The sequence below is a fragment of the Heteronotia binoei genome, chromosome 9 (genome assembly GCF_032191835.1).
Source record: "Heteronotia binoei isolate CCM8104 ecotype False Entrance Well chromosome 9, APGP_CSIRO_Hbin_v1, whole genome shotgun sequence".
Lineage (NCBI taxonomy): Eukaryota > Metazoa > Chordata > Lepidosauria > Squamata > Gekkonidae > Heteronotia > Heteronotia binoei.
Genome location: NC_083231.1, coordinates 109,371,432 through 109,392,431, shown reverse-complemented (window position 1 = coordinate 109,392,431; position 21,000 = coordinate 109,371,432). Strand labels below are relative to the sequence as shown.

General features: G+C 51.3%; 1 protein-coding gene across 1 annotated transcript; it reads right to left on the bottom strand.

Moving 5' to 3' along the window:
* Window positions 1-16,269: 16,269 nt before the first annotated feature.
* Window positions 16,270-19,019, bottom strand: SOWAHB (sosondowah ankyrin repeat domain family member B). The gene has a single exon (XM_060247154.1). The coding sequence runs from the start codon at window positions 18,996-18,998 to the stop codon at window positions 17,055-17,057; it is 1,944 nt and encodes a 647-aa protein (XP_060103137.1). The 5' UTR covers window positions 18,999-19,019; the 3' UTR covers window positions 16,270-17,054.
* Window positions 19,020-21,000: the final 1,981 nt, after the last annotated feature.

The following is a 21,000-nucleotide window of genomic DNA, read 5'->3' as shown; positions in this document are numbered from 1 at the left end:
GTGAAAGAGATCAATTCACCTGGAGAAAATGGCCACAAGATGGACTCTATGCAGGGCCAGCCCTGCCGCTAGGCAAACTAGGCCATCACCTAGGGCGCTGGACTCCTGGGGTGCCAAATCGGGCGTCCCCGTGTGACTCGGTGATGTTATCAGTGTAGGGAGGGCACCAGCCTTGCCTAGGGTGCCAGACAGTCTTTGGCCAGCCCTGACTCTATGGCATTCTGCCCCATTGAAGTCCCTCCCCTCCCCAAACCCTGCCCTCCTGGAGCTCCACCCCCAAATCTCCAGGTATTTCCTAACCAGGAACTGGCCACTCTTACAGTCACACAGAGAGGTTACCAATCCCACGGACATAAGAAGAAGATGAAGAAGATATTGGATTTATATCCCGCCCTCCACTCCGAAGAGTCTCAGAGCAGCTCACAATCTCCTTTACCTTCCCCGCCCCCACAACAGACATCCTGTGAGGTAGATGAGGATATTGGATTTATATCCCGCCCTCCACTCCGAAGAGTCTCAGAGCGGCTCACAATCTCCTTTCCCTTCCTCCCCCACAACAGACACCCTGTGAGGTGGGTGGGGCTGGAGAGGGCTCTCACAGCAGCTGCCCTTTCAAGGACAACCTCTGCCAGAGCTATGGCTGACCCAAGGCCATTCCAGCAGGTGCAAGTGGAGGAGTGGGGAATCCAACCTGATTCTCCCAGATAAGAGTCCACACACTTAACCACTACATCAAACTGGCTGTATTGATGTCCAAACTGAGGACACTCAGCCTGTGTCTGCTAGCACCAGAATGAATTCATAATTTATTTATTTTGAATTCGTAATTTCGTTGGTCAGGCAGCTGCTAGAGACCCACCAAAACTTCTCTGTGGCTTTTCCCGTTCAAGGCACTTCCGTTCTAAAGATTTAAGCTGCAAGAGTGCCATAGGCATTGGCTAGGGCTGCCAGCCTCCAGGCGGGACCTGGAGATCTCCTGCTTTTACCACGGGTCTCCAGCTGGCAGAGATCAGCTCCCCTGGAGGAAAAGGCTGCTTTGGAGGGTGGGCTCTGTGGCATTGTACCCTGCTGAGGCCCCTCTCCTCCCCTCCCCTCCCCAAACCACACTCTCTCCCAGATCTGGTCCCCAAAGTCTCCAGGTATTTCCCAACCCTAGCATTGGTAGGCATCAGGGCTAAGGTATGCCAGCAGGCCCATAGTGCCCCATGGGGCCCAGCCTCCTTGTGGCTTTTACAGGCCCCCACCCCAAGCATTGGCTCCCCCCTTCCCCTTAGGCCTCTCACCCTGATCGCCTCAGGACATGACGCAGGTAGCTCTCCCCTGAAGCACTCTGAGCAGAGTTGAGTGGGTGGGCGGGCAGATTCCGAAAGTTGGGTGGGTAGGTAGGCAGCCAGCCCCACTCCTTGCTCCCAGCAGCCCTTAGTCTGGCCCTGAAGAGCTGGGGGCTCCATGTGCTGCCTTGTTTTCCACCACCATGAGCCTGAATGGCAAGTTCTTGGGTGGGGGGGCAGGGAGGAGAGGCTCCTAGATTGCACAGGCCGCAAGGGCAGCTAGAGTCCTTTTGGGGTGGGGAGGGGGAAGGCAGCCAGGACATGTCTCCCCCAGCCAGCGTGTACAAGCCGTGCGCGTTCCCTGCTGCTCCCAGTTGGGGAAGGGCACAGGAAAGCGGGGAAATGGGGAGGCAGCGCAGAGATACAAATCAGCCTTCTTTTGAACTTCGGAAGTTGATCACTGCAGGCTGAGCTCCAAGAAAGGTAGAAGGGGAATTGGAGCTTACATGCAATTTAAATTACACTCAAGGGAGGAGGGAGACGGGTGCCCCTCAGCCTCTCCAGCTTCTTGCTCTCACCCCCATGGCTCTGCTACGCCCCCACCCCCTGTGACTCTTAGCTACAGGGCTGTATGCCAGCCTCCCAGGTTTACAACTGACCTCCAACTCAATTTCCCTGGAGAAAACGGCTCTTTGGTGGGTGGCTGATATGGCATCATCATCATCTCAATTTAATTAATCGCCCCATCCCAGCCAGCGCCAGGCTCTGGGTGATGTACAACACAAGAATAAAATACATAGATTTAAATCCATAAAACTAGTTACGTTAAAAGAGATTATAAACCCCAGTGGTGTCTCATTTAAAGCGCTACTGTTCAGTTCCCAGTTGTTACATCGGGGGTAGACCCTGCTGAGGCCCCCCCAAGTCCTCCCCAACCAAATTTCCAATAATTCCCCAACCCAGCACTGACAACTCTGCTCATGGCCTCATGGGAATTGTAGTCCTTTGCTCCATAACGTGCCTTGGAGTTAATATAAAAACATACAACGTGACGTTTCCCACCAGACTGTCTCCTCCCATAATGGGAGAAGCCCAGCTTTCCAGGAAGAGAGAAGTCTGAGGTACACTCCCTGGCCCTAGGGAGGACAAATGCGTTGTTCCCCCGGAGTCGGACTCTTATCTGCAGCCACGATGCTGTAACCAGGCCGTCTTGACATCTCTATTTGAGCGGGTGTCTAGCTGGCAGAACTTCCTCTGCTTGTAAAAGGTGACAACAGACGGCTTTTAGATCTTGAACCAGGTGGAGTCCAACACAGTTGTGTGCAACACTTTCGCGAGTGCTTGCCAAACTGCTCAAACACAAGAGATGATTCTTTAAATCTCATAAAGAGGATGAAACGATTTTGCACAATTCTTTTATGGGCTATGCAAATTACTACCATCGTCATTTGGGTACGAGCAAACTAATTTAAATGGAAATAGGGATGCTGATTCCGTAGCCCAACTTTCAGTAAATAGGAAGGGAAGAGACGTGATTGACCTGATCCAGCTGTTAACCGGTTTTAGGAGCTATGCTCCTGTCCAAATAACAATGACCAGGCTGGAGACCTTCTTGTTCAGAGAAAACAGCTTTATTTTCGTATCTGCAGATAACGGAGAGAGGGGCAGGCCAAACAAAATGCCCTCTCTGCCTGGTTTGGCAAAGCCCCTTGCCTTTTATAAGATTCCCGACGTCATTTTTCCCTGTCTTGCTCTGTGGCAGTTTGCCATTGGTCCAGAGCTCACAATCTAAACTAAGCCGGCCGTTGGTCAAGGGCCTTAGCCATATAAGGTAAGTCTTAAAAGTTACAACATGTTCTTCCCAGCAACAACTTTCCCTCCTTTACCCAGCAACAGAATTTATGCGCATGCCCCTTTAACTTAGCACATAATTCTAGAACTTTTACCTCAGCAATTTACACTACCATATTCTTCATGCTAAATGTAACAGTTTGGCCTACTCAGGTTATGAGAGACTTTGCCAGAGAAAAAAAAGAAAATGTTACTTGATGCTGACTAGGGAGACAAGGCATAAAGAGCAGAAAACAGAAAGAGAAGCCTAAACTAGAGGATTGCTGAGAAACTGCAGTAGGGAATGGCATAACCACATCAGGAAGCTAGCACACAGAAGTCCAACTGCCAAAAACTGGGAAAGGGGTGAGGGCCTCCTGACTTTTATACTTCCTTCTCCTTACATTGAATGAATGAACATTATCTATTTATTCTAACACAGCTAAAGGCACCTGTGTGTGCAGGCAGGTGCTGTGGCCTAACACTGACTGGATCAGGAAGAGTGGCTATAGGGTTGCCAGCCTCCCAGTGGTCAACTGATCAAAGCCACTAAGCATTACACCGTCTTTCAGTTTGCAAAAATATATTATAAGGATTGCGTACAACACATCATAAACAATACAATAATGGTAGAGGCCGCCGGTGCTTTGTTGTTGTTCAGTCGCACAGTTAAGTCCTATTCTTTGCGACCCCATGGACAAAGTAACGCCAGGCCCTCCTGTCTTCCACCATCCTCCGAAGTCTGCTCAAATTCGTGTTGGTTACATCAGTAACGCTGTCCAGCCGTCTCATCTTTTGCCGTCCCCTTCTTCTTTTGCCTTCTGTCTTTCCCAGCATCAGGATCTTCTCCAGTGAGTGCGGTGCTAGGGCCTTTTAAAGTAACAGAAAACCCCAAGGGGGCCAAAAAACCCCGTCTCCAAATGAAAAGATATAAGTCCAAACTTGGAAATAGTCCAACTGAAATCCACAAGGTAGGTGCTCCTGAGGAGTGTAGCTTCAACGCAGCCGCTTTCTTAAAAAGACGTCTCTCTAGATTTTGACGACATTTCAATTCTTTCTTCAGTTTGACGGCTTAATTATTTAGGAACCCTGTTCTACATTCTCTAATCACAGCGTTAAGCTTCTCATGTCAGTGTGAACATCAGGAAAGACTATTTCCGAGTTTGGACTTATATCTTTTAATTTGGAGACAGGGTTTTTTGGCCCTTGGGGTTTTCTGTTACTTTAAAAGGCCCTAGCACCGCACTCACTGGAGAAGATCCTGATGCTGGAAAAGACAGAAGGCAAAAGAAGAAGGGGACGGCAAAAGATGAGATGGCTGGACAGCATTACTGATGTAACCAACACGAATTTGAGCAGACTTTGGAGGATGGTGGAAGACAGGACGGCCTGGCGTGACTTTGTCCACGGATTCGCAAAGAGTCGGACTCGACTGTGTGACTGAACAACCACAAAGCACTGCCAGCCTCCATTATTATTGCATTGTTTATTATGTGTTGTACACAATCCTTATAATATATTTTTACAAACTGAAAGACTACTTGGTGGCTTTGATCAGTTGACTAATTACACCAAGTGCCCTTCAAGCAGCAAACTCCCAGGGGTGGCTGAAGATCTCCTGGGGTTTCAACTGATCTCCAGGTGGCAGAGATCAGTTCACTTGCAGAAAATGGCCAGTTTGGAAGGTGGACTCTGTGTCTGGGGCAGTGATGCTCCGTATTCTAGGTGCTTGGGGGGGGGGCAACGGTGAGGGGGGCTTCTGGAGTTCTGGCCCTGCTGGTGGGCCTCCTATGGCCCCTGGGTTTTGGCCATTGCGTGACACAGAATGTTGGACTGGATGGGCCACTGGCCTAATCCACTGTGGCTTCTCTTAGGTTCTAAAGAGCAGAGGTCCATGAGTGGCTATTAGCCGCAAGCTACAGATGGAACACTCTGTCTGGGGCAGTGATGCTCTGTATTCTTGGTGCTTGGAGGACAACAGTGGGAGGGCTTCTGGAGTTCGGGCCCTGCTGGTGGGCCTCCTGGTGGCACCTGAGTTTTGGCCACTGTGTGACACAGAATGTTGGATGGGCCATTGGCCTAATCCACTGTGGCTTCTCTTATGCTCTTAAGAGCACCATGAATGGCTATTAGCCACATGGTATATGGAACACTCTGTCTGGGGCAGTGATGGTCTGTCTTCTTGGTGCTTAGATGGCAAAAGAGGGCTTGTAGACTTCTGGCCCAGCTGGTGGACCTCCTGGTGGCACCTGGGTTTTGACCCCTGATGGACCTCTGCTCCACATGTTTATCCTATCCCCTCTTGAAGCTGTCTATGCATGCAGCTGCCACCACCTCCTGTAGCAGTGAATTCCATGTGTTAATCACCCTTTGGGTGAAGAATGACTTCCTTTTATCTGTTTTAACTCTGATTTTTCCAGAAGCCTTGTCCTTCTGCCCCAGGGAACAGGCAAACAGCCAGTTTACTACTTTTAAAAAAATAAAGCGCTAGATGGACATTCTCAAATTATAGCTTCAGCTATGCCCTTATTTAAAAACAAAGCCAGTTGTAAAATAGTTGCACATCTGTTCCAGGGATTAGGTGGAATCTTTTTGAGGAGTGTCACCCAATTGATGCTATCCACAGCTGGGTCTTATATAATATCCCCCCCCCCCCAGAGCTCTTCTCTGGAGAGGAAAAAAATACGTTTAGACTGAATTATCCCATTCTACAAAATCCTGTAAAAATGTGACCTCTGCCTTCTGCAGTGGCTGGTCATTGTTAAAAAGGTAAAGGTAGTCCCCTGTGCGAGCACCAGTCGTTTTCAACTCTGGGGTGATGTTGCTTTCACAACGTTTACCTGGCAGACTTTTTACGGAGTGCTTTGCCATTGCCTTCCCCAGTCATCTACACTTTCCCCCCACCAAGCTGGGTACTCATTTTATCGACCTCAGAAGGATGGAAGGCTGAGTCAACCTTGAGCCAGCTACCTGAACCCAGCTTCCACTGGGCTCGAACTCCGGTCGTGAGCAGAGAATTTGGATTGAATGGTTTGAATACAGGGTTGCCATTTGCCTGCTGCTGGTTGGTGAACATCCAACAGCATCCCCCCATCACCTGCTGGCACTCAGTGGGGTGGCGGGCCGAGGAATGTGTGGGACAAAACCTCACTCTTTGACATCACTTCTGTCTGTTACTCAAAATGACATCACCACATTATGGGTCGTTCTAGGATTCACCCCCAAACTCTATGGCCGGGGTCCCCAGTGTCGTGCCCATGGACACCATGGTTCTCACCGACACATTACCTGGTGCCCACCAAGTGTTTTCAGAGAGGGGGTGGAGCCACTTCTGATTGGCTAATGGAGATCTGATTGGATGTGCCAATTAAAATAATATTGCTTCAGTGGCAGCTGCCTCCATCAAGATGGTTTCATTCTCTGTCTAATTCCTCTTTCCCAGTGCAGGGCTTCTTGGGAAGCAGGAACTCCAGTGCATATTAGGCCATCCCCCCGCCCCGATGTAGCCAATCCTCAAAGAGCTTACAGGGCTCTTGGTACAGGGCCTGCTGTAAGCTCCAGGAGGATTGGCTACATCAGGGGGTGTGGCCTAATAGGCAAAGAAGGTCCTGCTAGAATTCCTTACAGGGCTCTTCGTACAGGGCCTGCTGTAAGCTCCAGGAGGATTGGCTCCATCAGGGGGTGTGGCCTAATAGGCAAAGGAGGTCCTGCTATAATTCCTTACAGGGCTCTTCGTACAGGGCCTGCTGTAAGCTCCAGGAGGATTGGCTTCATCAGGGGTGTATGGCCTAATATGCAAAGGAGGTCCTGCTAGAATTCCTTACAGGGCTCTTCGCGCAGGGCCTGCTGTAAGCTCCAGGAGGATTGGCTTCATCAGAGGTGTGTGGTCTAATATGCAAAGGAGGTCCTGCTAGAATTCCTTACAGGGCTCTTCGTACAGGGCCTGCTGTAAGCTCCAGGAGGATTGGCTACATCAGAGGGTGTGGCCTAATAGGCAAAGGAGGTCCTGTTAGAATTCCTTACAGGGCTCTTCGTACAGGGCCTGCTGTAAGCTCCAGGAGGATTGGCTCCATCAGGGGGTGTGGCCTAATAGGCAAAGGAGGTCCTGCTAGAATTCCTTACAGGGCTCTTCGTACAGGGCCTGCTGTAAGCTTAGGCTTCCCAATCCCCCCGCTTTTCCGGGAGGCTCCTGGGTTCCCAGCTTCATCCCCCGGTCTCCAGAAATCAGGAAGCGGGGGGTGGGGGGGTGGAGGGGGGGGAGAACATACCTGAAGCGTTCATGTTGGTGTAGAGCTCCTGAGTCCTGAGCAGTTTGTAAAATTTCTGCCCCTTTAAGGCTGGGCAGGAAGGAGGAAACAGGAAGGGCTTCGGAGAACGGCCCCGCCCTTTCTTTGCTTTCGTTTTCAGAGCAGGCAGAGGGAAGAAGACCAAGTGCGGTAAGTGTTTGTTTGTGTGTGTGAGAGAGGGAGGGGGCAGGGAGGGGGGAATTCCCTGGTATGGAGGCCCTCCCCCTTCCTTTAGAAAGCGTGGGGGGGGAGGGAAATGTCTACTAGGCACTCTATTATTCCCTATGGAGAACAATTCCCATAGGGAATAATAGGGAATTGATCCGTGGGTATTGAGGGCTCTGGGGGGGCTGTTTTTTGAGGTAGAGGCACCAAATTTTTAGTATAGCATCTAGTGCCTCTCCCCAAAATACCCCCCAAGTTTCAAAACGATTGGACCAGAGGGTCCAATTCTATGAGCCCCAAAAGATGGTGCCCCTATCCTTAATTATTTCCTATGGAAGAAAGGCATTTAAAAAGGTGAGCTGTCCCTTTAAATGTGATGGCCAGAACTCCCTTGGAGTTCAATTATGCTTGTCACATCCTTGTTCCTGGCTCCACCCCCAAGGTCTCCTGGCTCCACCCCCAAAGTCTCCTGGCTCCGCCCCCAAAGTCCCCAGATTTTTCTTTAATTGGACTTGGCAACCCTATGTAAGCTCCAGGAGGATTGGCTCCATCAGGGGGTGTGGCCTAATAGGCAAAGGAGGTCCTGCTAGAATTCCTTACAGGGCTCTTCGTACAGGACCTACAGTAAGCTCCAGGAGGATCAGCTACATCAGAGGTGTGTGGCCTAATATGCAAAGGAGTTCCTGCTGAATTTTTTTTTTAAAAAAAAAGCCTTGTTTTTTGGCATTTGTGGTATGTATGTGCTTGTGTGCCTGGAAGTTATGATGACTTCTGGCAATCCCTCCTGGGGCTTTGATGATTTCAGAGAGGTGGCTTGGGTATTGCCTGTCTCTATGTCCCTGTCCTGGTATTCCTTGGAGGTCTCCCATCCAAGTACTTGCCAGAGTCAGCCCTGCTTAGCTTCTGAGAGCAGATAAGATCAGGCTTGCCTGAGCTACTCAGGTCAGGACATTTGCAAGATAATTCTTGAATCAAGGGAGCAGGGGATGTTCAACAGGGGTGGGTAGCAAAGAAAAAGTATTCCCAGTTTCCCAGGTTCCAAATGCTTGTATGGTATTCTAATCCATCTCCCCTGGGGGGTTTGGCTCCATTATTCCTTATGGGGAATCTCTCCAAAGGACGGGGTGGGGTAAGGGTACCGGCGCCAAAATTGCCAGGGAACTGTTGCTGCGTGTTCTTTAAATAACCTCCACATTTAAAGTGAATTGGACCAAGGGATCCAATTCTATTGGCCTCCGAACAAGATGCCCCCCAGCTATCCGCCATTGTTTCCCATGGAGGGGGAAAAGCATGGGAAATGCAAAACCTGAAACTCTCCCCTCACAGGAATGTGAAACCCAACCAATGTAACACCTGGGAATCTAAAACTATGTAACACCCAAGAACCTGAAACTGTGTAACATCCAAGAATCCCAAACATGCAATATGCACAAAAGTCACCCTATATAAAATGCAAGAATCTCAATGTAAACTGAGAGAATCCGCAACAAAACCATAAACCAGCTCTAGCAAAGAACAAACTTTTTTAAACAAAGCACTTGAAAGTGACAATCTTATCTAAAGTAGCAGGGCAAGCCTATACCAAGCCCTGGGAGACACAGCAATCTGGGGGGAGGGAGTCTGCAAAACCCACTCCCGATATTCATGGTTAATCCTGAATATATTCAGGACTTTTCAGGACCCATGTTTAGTATCCCATTTTATAAAGAAGAAGAAGATGATATTGGATTTATATCCCGCCCTCCACTCCAAAGAGTCTCAGAGCGGCTCACAATCTCCTTTCCCTTCCTCCCCCACAACAGACACCCTGTGAGGTGGGTGAGGCTGGAGAGGGCTCTCACAGCAGCTGCCCTTTCAACGACAACCTCTGCCAGAGCTATGGCTGTCCCAAGGACATGCTAGCAGGTGCAAGTGGAGGAGTGGGGAATCAAACCCGGTTCTCCCAGATAAGAGTCCACACACTTAACCACTGCACCAAACTGGCTCTCCCAGTTTGATTGATTCTATATAGATTGATTCTATTTGGAGGCAGTGTTCCCTTGAAGCTGAGTTAGGGTGAGCTAGCTCACAGTGTTTTAGCCTCCAGCTCACCCATTTTTGTCTTAGCTCAGGACAAATGACCCCAGAGCAAACTAATTTTTGCAGTAGTTCATAACTTCAATGTCAGGAGTTTACAAACTAGAATTTTTGCTCACAAGACTCTGCAGCTTAAAGAGAGCACTGTGTGTGTGGGGCGGGGAGGGGCTGAGTATATCTGAAAAATACCAATAAGGTGGTGGGGGTTTGGGGTTTTTTTCAGCTCACTTATACCTGAACACACATCCCTAATGTTCAGTGGAAGGAAGTGTTCTGTCCTCTGCTGTCTGTCTCTTTTATCATCCTCAATTTTATCGGAGGAAAATCAATGATAAGCCTTCTTCGGGTCATCAGTTTTGTCAGACCTGAATTCCCAGTCCCAGAGCAAGAGAGAAAGCTATGCGACCGTTTGTCAATCACTCTCCCCATTTCACATCTAACATTTATTCAAACTGAAAGAATGTCTAAAGACCAATACAACTTTTCGCTGTTTGGCTTTGCATTTCCGTTCAGCCGGGGTAACTGAAACGGAGCAGCTGCTGCTCCTTACAATGTTAAAAAAAAAAAATCAGAATCGTGGTGATGTTTATGACTTCTGCAGCCCCCAGATGCGATTGCTCCGTCATGGGGTGACCTAAATACCCAGCCCGAGAATGCAAAGTCCGTTTCAACAGTGCCAAGACCAAGCTGCCTGTTCCAGCGCTCAAGGTGACGAGGCAGATAAGCATCTCAAAGGTTATGCAAGCGGGACTTCTGAACCAGAGAACAGAAAGGGGATGAAATCGAGGAGGGCAAGGCAGAAGGGGCCAGGTATGAGAGCTCTCCGCTAGTTCTGTGGTGTCGATTCAGGAACAAAACTTGCAAGACAAATTGATTTGAAATAAACAAATTCTGTAACTTGACTGTACCACCACCCAGACCAATGTAACAAAACTAATCTAGCTAACACATAAAATATAGCACTGATGAGACAACCAGAGGGTGTTATCAAAGATTTCAGGTTTTCACGGCTGGTAACATCATTAGGGTTTGTAGAATCTTTCGGGCTCAAGTGCTGTGTTCTACTGGAGAAAGTTTTCCTTCCAGACGTTTCGTTCTCAGCTGCGGAGAACATCCTCAGTGGCGTTGCAGCCGGAGCAGGCGCTCAGACCTTCTTGGCTGCTGTGCATTGAGTGGGGCCAGGGCTGCTGGAGAGCTGCTATTTCTAGGCTGGAGGGGGTGTGGTGAAAGGGCAATAGGTTTGTGGATGTGCCCATTGTTTGGTGGGGCTTCCTGGAAGGGTAGTGATAAGGAAACTGGCTGTTGAATGTGACCATTGTTCTGTGTTAATTGCGGAGAACGAAACGTCTGGAAGGAAAACTTTCTCCAGTAGAACACGGCACTTGAGCCTGAAAGATTCTACAAACCCTAACCAGAGGATGGTTATCTCATTACCAGAAGTAACTGCCTTTCCTTTTCAGGTACTCCATTCAGATTCATTCATAGAAGGCAGTGGTCACACCCAGCCTGGATTGTGCATTCTACCTTTTATTGTTTATGACTTTTCCAACTGCTTTGCATTTACATGGCACTCACTTCCTGGAGCCCCGTGGCACAGAGTGGTAAAGCTGCAGTACTGCAGTCCGAGCTGTCTGCTCACAACCTGAATTTGATCCCGGTGGAAGCTGGGTTCAAATAGCTGGCTCCAGGTTGACTCAGCCTTCCAAGGTCGGTAAAATGAGTCCCCAGCTTGCTGGGGGGAAAGTGTGGGTGATTGGGGAAGGCAATGGTAAACCACCCCGTGAAAAGTCTGCCGTGAAAACGTTGCAATGCAACGTCACCCCAGAGTCGAAAACGACTGGTGCTTGCACAGGAGAGCTCAATTATGCTAGTCACGATCTTGCTTCCGGCTCCACCCCCAAAGCCCACAGCTATTTCTTGAATTGGACTCGGCAACCCTCATTCACCTACAAAACAGTCAGGTTGTTCTGAAAGCATTCCTCCCCCCCCCCCCCACCCCTTGTTGTGCTCTGAACCCAGAAGTAAACCTAGCTAATGCAAATGCAGTATGTGTCTACAGGTAGGTGAGAAGGGATCGTTTGGAGGGGAACAATATTGACAGAGCCAGCTTCCCTACCGCCTTCCTGCCAGCCAGCTCTCCCTTCCGGATGCAAATAACCCATCCAGCCTTCCTAGACGTTAATGTGAATTGGAGGTGAAACATGTGGACTGGGAGAAGATGCTCTGTCCTTGCTCCCAAAGCAGCAGCCTTCACATTTAAGGAATTAAGAGGAACATTCTCGGAGCACTCCCAGAATTCACATTTGTAAGAATGTTTGGAAGCCATTGCCTACAGAAATGAAGGAAAGAAGCAGAAACGCATAACATGCATCAGATCCAACAAAGGAGGCAGGAGTCTTTGTGTCACAAAACGCAGGCCGCTATGGCGCATCATGTTAAGGGAATGTTCATTTTTCCCCCGTAGCTTAGTGGATCGGATAACCCAGTCTAGTCTCAACTTGTCTGGGCTCAGGTGCTAATCGGTGTTCCCTCTAATCTGCACAGTCTGTTGCGAGCAAAAATTCTTTGTGAGCTCCTGGCGTGAAATTAGCCTGATCTCAGGTCATCTTTTCAGGGCTAAGACAAAAATGTGTGAGCTGGAGGCTAAAAACCTGTAAGCTGGCTCACACTAACTCAGCTCAGAGGGAACACTGGTGCTAATTAGAGTAGACCAAAGTTAGTACTTAGATGGGAGGATCACCAAAGAAGCATGAGGTTGCCACTCAGAGGCAAGCAACGGCAAACCACCTCTTGCCTAGAACACCTTCTAGATGGGCCCACTGTGCGTTATTTTTGCCTGAATAGCCCAGGCTCATCAGAAGCTAAACAGGTCAGTGCTTGGATGGGAGACTGCCAAAGAAGACTGGGGTTGCTACGCAGAGGTAAGCAATGGCAAACCACCTCTTGCCTGGAACACCCTGTGGATCTTGGGTGGGCGGCTGTGTTGATCTGAAGCAGTAGAAGAAGATATTGGATTTATATCCCTTCCTCCACTCCGAAGAGTCTCAGAGCAGCTCACAATCTCCTTTCTCTTCCTCCCCCACAACAGACACCCTGTGAGGTAGATGAAGATATTGGATTTATATCCTGCCCTCCACTCCAAAGAGTCTCAGAGCGGCTGACAATCTCCTTTCCCTTCCTCCCCCACAAGACATCCTGTGAGGTAGCTGAAGATATTGGATTTATATCCTGCCCTCCACTCCGAAGAGTCTCAGAGCGGCTGACAATCTCCTTTCCCTTCCTCCCCCACAAGACATCCTGTGAGGTAGCTGAAGATATTGGATTTATATCCTGCCCTCCACTCCAAAGAGTCTCAGAGCGGCTGACAATCTCCTTTCCCTTCCTCCCCCACAAGACATCCTGTGAGGTAGCTGAAGATATTGGATTTATATCCTGCCCTCCACTCCAAAGAGTCTCAGAGCGGCTGACAATCTCCTTTCCCTTCCTCCCCCACAAGACATCCTGTGAGGTAGCTGAAGATATTGGATTTATATCCTGCCCTCCACTCTGAAGAGTCTCAGAGTGGCTCACAATCTCCTTTCCCTTCCTCCCCCACAACAGACACCCTGTGAGGTGGGTGGGGCTGGAGAGGGCTCTCACAGCAGCTGCCCTTTCAAGGACAACCTCTGCCAGAACTATGGCTGACCCAAGGCCATGCCAGCAGGTGCAAGTGGAGGAGTGGGGAATCAAACCCGGTTCTCCCAGATAAGAGTCCGCACACTTAACCACTACACCAAACTGGCTCTCCTGTTAAGTTAACTCAGTCCAGAGGAACCTTTAAGTTCACCTTGAATAAGACTTTGTTGGAATTAAAGGCGCCATTGGACTCTGACTTTGTTCTATTACCCTATGGATGGAGTCACCACGTGTTATTTTAGCCTGAATCGATCTGAGTAGCCCAAGCTCATCAGAAGCTAAGTAGAGTTGGCCGTGGTCAGTACTTGGATGGGAGTCCACCGAGGAACTCAAGGGTTGCTGTGCGGAGGCAGGCAATGGGAAGCCACCTCTGCTCCTCTCTTGCCTTAAAACCCCCACAGTTCATAGATTCTGCTCTCTGAAATGACTTTTTTTTTAATAGATGCTGCTGGTACCTGTGCAGCACTGGGGACAGGAGACAGAAATCTGCTGGAATATGTTTGGCTTTTTATCGTTTTTTTTAAAAGCAAGTTTCTAGCCCCGAAGGCTTGGCACCATGAAAGGACTGGAAATCTCTCAAAAGACAGATGGTGTCGGAACAGCAAAGATTTCCATGCATCAGTGCTCTGTTTTGTTCTTTGCCCCTCCAATTGCTGCCGGCAACACCACGCATTATAAATATATGAAGCTTACTTCGTTGGCCTAATGCTGCCCGTTCTTCTAGTCCCGATGCAGGATTCGGGCGCCCGTAATGTATGATTTATGTGAGAGCCCACTGAGCTAAATTCACTGGTCAGGTTCCGATCGCAGAACACCCACGTTGTTTTAAAATGCAGGCGACAGGCAGCATGGTGCGTTGGACGGTCAGCGCTGCGTCGACTTTGGAGGAGGTAGAGCTGCAATCCTAAGTATGCTTACTTAAGAGCAAGAAGTCAATCCCATAGAGTTTAGTGAGGCCTAGAGGTGCCCCGTGGCACAGAGCGGTAAAGCTGCAGTACTGCAGTCCAAGCTCTCTGCTCACGACCTGAGTTCGATCCCGGAAGAAGCTGGGTTCAGGTAGCCGGCTCGAGATTGACTCAGCCTTCTATCCTTCTGAGGTCGGCAAACTGAGTACCCAGCTTGCTAGGGGGAAAGTGTAGATGACTGGGGAAGGCAATGGCAAACCACCCCGTAAAAGGTCTGCCGTGAAAACATCATGATGCGATGTCACATCAGAGTCAGAAATGACTAGTGCTTGCACAGGGGACTGACTACCTTTACCTTTTCAGCTGCATCAGGAGAGAGAGTTAGAGTCCTGGGTTCAGATCTCACTGCTCCTAGTGGCAGGGAGGAGCTAAAGAACACAAGCCAAGGGAAGGGGGGAAACAGAGATCTTTCCCCATCCCCACACATGGCTCTTTCCTCTGACTGCATTCAGAGCACTGTGGGGGGGGCGGGGAGAGATGACTTTAAAAGCAGGTTATTGGGAGGGAAGGCCGATCTTTCTTTCTTTCCTCCCTGTGTTTTGGTTTTAAAACTCTGCTCCATTTCCTTGAAATTCAGCAGTGACCTGATTCTGGCTTCTGGGTCCTCTGCTACTGCATTGACTTTCACCCTTAGTCACGCCTTTTGTTCTTTACAGGCTATCTGTGGCACGGCCTACTTTACAGGACTCTCGTAAGGTTCACTGAAATGAGGTATGTGACGTAAGTTCAGGGGGGGCCTCAGCTGAACTGACCCGCACAGCAGGACTCCATGTGCAAACTCAAAACAACACATGTAATTTTAACCTCCCTGCTCTGGAGCTTACAGGGGATTTTCAGCAGAAAGCTCCCTTATTTCAAAACCAGAAAACTGACATAGTGTAGCCCCGGGGTGGCCAAACTTGCTTAACGTAAGAGACACACAGCATGAACGTCAGATGTTTGAGAGCTGCAAGGTGGAAGGAAGGGTGGAAGAGAGGAAGGAAGGAAGGAAGGAAGGAAGGAAGGAAGGAAGGAAGGAAGGAAGGAAGGAAGGAAGGAAGGAAGGAAGGAAGGAAGGAAGGAAGGAAGGAAGGAAAAGAGATGGAGAGGGATAGAAAGAAAGCAACTTTAACTTTAAATGTATTCTATGGAGAAGTGATTTAAAGAGAGAAATGCCTTCTCCAAGCCAGCCAATGGGGCAGTGGGGGCTTCAAGAGCCACACAAGATGTGTGAAAGAGCCGCAGTCTGCCCTTCCCTGGTGTAGCAGTTAAAGTGCTGGACTACGATCTGGGAGACCAAGGTTCAAATCTCCACTCTGCCTTTGGAAGCTTGCTGGGTGACCTTGGGCCAATCACAGCTTAACCTACACTTCACAGTGTGGTTGTGAGGATAAAACATAGGAGAGAAGAATAATGTAAGCCCCTTTTGGGGTCCCAGTGGGAAGAAAGATGGGATAGCAATAAAGTAAATATATAGATAAAACAAAGCAGGAGTCTTGCCCCTGGGTGCCCCCATAAAAGGTAAGAGAAGCCATGTTGGATCAGGCCAATGGCCCATCCAGTCCAACACTCTGTGTCACACAGTGGCCAAAAATTTTTTTTATATATATACACACACACACACATATACACACACTGTATCCAGACCAAATGGCCAAGCCACATGGGTTTACCAGGGGACCAGTCTGCACTCTTAATCAACAAACTGCTTATATTTCAGCCCACAATACCTGATCCCCTCATCTGATGGAAGTGTGCTTAGAGAGCACACGAAAGCTTACGTTCTGAATAAAACTTGGTCTTAAAGGTGCAACTTGACTCCTGCTTTGTTCAAATACTTCAGACCAACACGGCTGCTCTCTTGGATCTATATAGATAAAACCACTGCTTCACAAAGCCATGTTTTCCTTTTAAGAAAACACACCCAAATTATCCTGGTACAGAAACCAGCTACCCGACATTCAGAAAACCATTTGGAAGGAAGATAAACTCTCCTAAATTATACAGATGGATGCAGAAATCTATGAAGCAGCAATAAAAAGATTTATTAACAGTGCGTTTAAAACAGTAGCAAACAGAGGCCAGCTTTGTCAAGTCTTCCTCAGCCCCGGGGCCGGGGAGAAGGGCCAGATAAAGGCATTTCTTTGATCTCCGGTGAGATACCAGGATCATGGCCAACCGCTGCCAAAAAGGTTTGCAGGATTAAAAACTCATCTTTGACAAGATGATCCCCGCCTTCGTGGCATGCCCTGATCTGCCTGCCCGTCTCTTGCTCCCAAAGGCAAATCATTAAAATTGCAATCAGAACATTTGCCCTGCAAATGACAGCTCTGCTCAACAACCGCCCCTAAATGGCATTCGGGATACTCCAAGCGCGGTTTCAGTGCCGGCCCTCCTTCCGCATTAGATCCACGGGAAGAATTCAACAAACAACGGACTCCGGTTCCTTTGTTGTTTGTGTAGCAATTCTGATGGGACGGAGGGACGGATTGTCCCAAATCTAATCCCGGAGATTCCTGTGGGAGAGAACTGAGAGTGTAAGTCCTCAAGAATGGGACCCATCAGGAAACAGTGGACATTCCCAGATGCCTCCATAAACTGAGTTGTTCTTAGGATCACAGTAAAAAAAGAACCGTGCCGTGTTTAAAAGCTTCCCAGTTAAATAAAACAAGAACAACACGATTCCAGCATTTCCCATTGGACATATAAAGTGCTCTTTCTCTGGTCTTCTGACCAAAGACAACCACCCCAACAGGCTTGACAAATTCCCCCCAAATTGGGCACCCCCAGGCCCACTGCACCAATCTTTAGTCACTGTATTCCTCCCTCTCCTGCAGCGCCAGATACTTGTTGGCCATTTTCCGCTTAATGTGCTGCGGTTTCAAATAGGCAGCCAGAGACGTTTTCCTGCTTATCTTTCTCCCCAGCTCTGGACTCTTGCCCCTCTGGGCAGGAGCGGAGTTCTTGGCAATCGGGTGGGCGGGGAAGATGGTTTTGCCCCTGGGCGCCCCCAAGAGCTGCCATATCTCCCCCGAGGTATTGCTGCTGAGGTACTGCCAAGGTCTCTTGCCGCTGCTGTCTCGCACCTGGGTCCGGCCCTGCAGCTTCTGCACCAGCAGCCGGATCACCAGCTGGTGGCCATGCATAGCAGCCAGGTGCAGTGGGGTGTAGCCGCAGCCAGACTTGATGTTGACGTCCAGGGCCACGCCAGCTTTCCAGGCCCCGGTGACAAAATCCAGTAGCACCTGCGCGTTGCCGTGCTTGGCCAGCCAATGGAGCACCGTGTAGCCGGAAATGAAGTCCTTGCGGGTGGCGAGGTGGGGGTCTTCCAGAAAGAGGGCCCGGGCCTGGAGCCACGACCCTGTGGCCACCTTAACCAGCCAGGCGTGCTCTCGGGGTTCCAGAGGGACCAAGGAAGATCTGTGTTCGAGGGAACCATCCGTGTCCGGGCCCAGCCCTTCCACCGACAGCGTGCCGCTCAGGGAGTCTTGCTGATGGGCTAGTTGTGGACTTAGGGGAGCATCCAAATTTGGAGAAGGCAAGCGTGCCACCTTCCTGGCCTTCGGCAAGTGCCCATTGGGTCTCCTGGGGGCTTTATCCAAAGATCCCAGAGTAATCTGACCGTGCAAGGCGAGGCGCCCTGAGACCGGGGACCCCTGCGATGGCGGCGCGCTTGTTTCGGTGGGTAGCCCCACCAGCCCATTGGCTGGGAGCTTGCAGGGCGGTCCTTCTGCTCCAGGCCTGGCGACCCCTCTTGGATTTCTCAGGCAGCCGTTCTGCCCAGCAGGGGCAAGAGCGGGCGGGCAGCGCGGTTCGCCTTCCCCCCGACAGGAGTCGCTGCTGCTGCCGCTGCTGCCGTCCTCGCTGGCGGGGCTCTCCTGCTCCACGAACTCGTCCAGGTCTTGCAGGGCCAGCTGGCATCGGATGCTGCGGAAGACCGGCAAGCGCTCCCGCCAGTCGTCCTGGGAGTCGAGGGAGAGCGAAGCGCAGGTGCTGGGCGGCGAGGGCCGGGCGGGCCAGGGGCTTTCCTCGGAGGCGGCGTCGGGTTGGAGGGCAACCTCGTGCGCCCGGGCCACCCACTCGCGGATCCGCCGCTGGAGGCCGGGGCTTGGCGGCGCGCCCGGGGCCCCGACGGGGAAGGCCGGCCCATTGGCCTGCGGCGCCTCGCCCCGGAGGGCGGGCGGATCCCCGGGAGGGCCGCCGGTGCCGTTCTGTTGGCTGCGCCTCTCGCCCGCGGGTAGGGCGCACGGTGCCGGGGGGCCGCTCGGCGCGGGTTTGGGAAGGAGCCGCGGCCCGGGTCGCCCTCCGAGCTCCGTCGGGGGAGCGCGGAGGTCCCGGGGCGAGGCTGCGCAGGTGCGGCTCCTCGGGGCTTCTTCCGCCTCCTCCTCGGCGCGGTTCCGGGGACGCTCCCCGCGGCGGTCGCCGTGCGCCCTGGGCGCGCCTTCCGCCTGGCCTGGGCGCGGCTGCTGTCGGGGGCGGCCGTCGGGGGGCTGGGGCTCCTCGCCGACGAGCTCGCGGAACCTCTTCCTGAGCACCACGTACTTGGCCCCGCCGGGCGCCTCCTGCTTGACGGTGGCCACCGAGTTGACGAAGCCTTTGAAGAGCTCCCGCCGGCGGCGCAGCTCCTCGGGGCAGGCGGCGGCGTCGCGCAGGAAGCCCTTGAAGTGGCCCAGCAAGGCGGCGTTGGCCACCCGCCCTCCGGCCTGGCACAGGAAATCCAGCAGCTCGGCTTGGCTCAGCTCCTTGGCCATGATCCGACGGCGCCCCCCCGCCAAGGGGCCTCCCCAGCCCGGCCCGGGCGCTTCAAGCCATCCGCGCAGCCGGCCCGGCGCGCCTTGGGGGCGGCGGGGAGGAGGAGGAGGAGGAGGAGGAGGAGGAGCCGCCTGCCCGGGCGCCCTTGGGTGTCGGCGGCCGGCAAAGTTCTGCCGGGAGCGCCGTTCACCTGCTTCTCCCCCCCCCCCCGAAAAAACCCCGCCCACTCACCTACCTCATCGCCCCGCCCTGCCCACCGCTCGGCTCCGCCCCCCGCCCGGTCATTGAGAAAGAAAGGCGAGCCTTGGCAGAGGGCGCCGGCGCGGGCGGGAAGCGGGTAAAAGGTGGCGGTCGCGCTCCAGGAGTGGTTCGGCGGACGTCCGGCCGCAACTCGTGGTGCTTTCGGTGGGAAAAAGCCCGGCGGCTAACAAAAAGGGTGGCTGGGGAGGAGCTTTCTACGGTCACCGCTCGCTCGCCTTCAGAGAGCAGGAAAGCTCCTACCTGGCTGGCTGCCGCAGATTTTGTTACTCCAGCTGTGGCCACATATTGTGTGGCTCTCAAAGCTCCCACTGCCCTACCGGCCAGCTTGGAGAGGGCATTTGTCTCATTCAATCACTTCGCCAAGCCAGCTGGCAGCTTGGAGAATGCATTTAAAGTGAAAGTTGCTTTCTTTCCACCTCTCCTCCCCCCCTCCCGTCTGTTTGCCTGCCTGCCTTCCTGGCTTGTGTGTGTCTCAAACATCTGATGTTTATTCTAAGTGGCTTTTACCAAGGCTTGAATACAGCAAGAGCTCACAGAAGCACAGCGGCCCCGTGGCGCAGAGTGGTAAAGCAGCAGTACTGTGGTCTGAACTCTCTGCTCATGACATGAGTTCGATTCCGGCGGAAGCTGGATTTGGGTAGCCGGCCCAAGGTTGACTCAGCCTTCCATCCTTCCGAGGTCGCTAAAATGAGGACCCAGCTTGCTGGGGGTAAAGTGTGAAAGACTGGGGAAGGCAATGGCAAACCACCCCTGTAAAAAGTCTGCCGTGAAAACATTGTGAAAGCAACATCACCCCAGAGTCAGAAAGGACTGGTGCTTTCACAGGGAACCTTTCCTTTTCCACAGGAGCACGGCTCCTGAACCTCCAGCCAGGCTCTGCATGCAGTGGGAAGTTCTCTCCCCACTGCACACAGATCCCAGGGCATATGTAAATGAGATATGCTACTGAGCTCCTGCACCTTTTTTTCCCTACAAAATGAACCCTGGCTCTTGCATTAAGTGAGTTTGGCCGCCCCTGCTTTGTGTGTGTGTGGGGAGAGGTATTTGTGAATTACTTGCAATGTGCAGGTGTTATAGATGACCCAGCCTGGAGGTCCCTTCCAACTCTATGATTCTAAGGTGCTACTGAACTCTTGCTCTTTGCTGCTGCTGCAGACAGACAGACTAGCATGGCTACCCCATCTTTTTACTTTGGTTTTGATGGTTCTCTATGGGCTTTGCTCAGGGTGAGTGAATTCGTTGACTTGTTCTTTTTAAATTGCATTTCTGCCTCCCCCCCCCCCCCCCCGAAACCCACTCTGAGCTGGTTACTCCCTCTTAGTCCAGAGTGCTGTTGTGTGGATAAAATGAAGTTGGGGGAGAATCCACCTTACCTGGTTATTATGAGACTAAAACAAAGGGGGAAACTGGGTGACTGTGGCCAGTCACTTTCTTTCAGCCTAGCCTACCTCACAGGATGATTGTGAGAATAAAATGGAAGAGAGAACCAAGTTAGATACTCACCCTAACCTACCTTTCATGGCTGTTGTAAGCATTTATTTGCTTTTGTTTCATTCATTTATACCCTGTGTTTTGTCCTAAGAGGGACTTAGAGTGACTTATATTATTATCCTCTCTCCTATTTTAACCAAATAAGAACATAAGAGAAGCCCTGTTGGATCAGACCAATGGCCCATCCAGTCCAACACTCTGTGTCACATAAGAGAAGCCATGTTGGATCAGGCCAGTGGCCCATCCAGT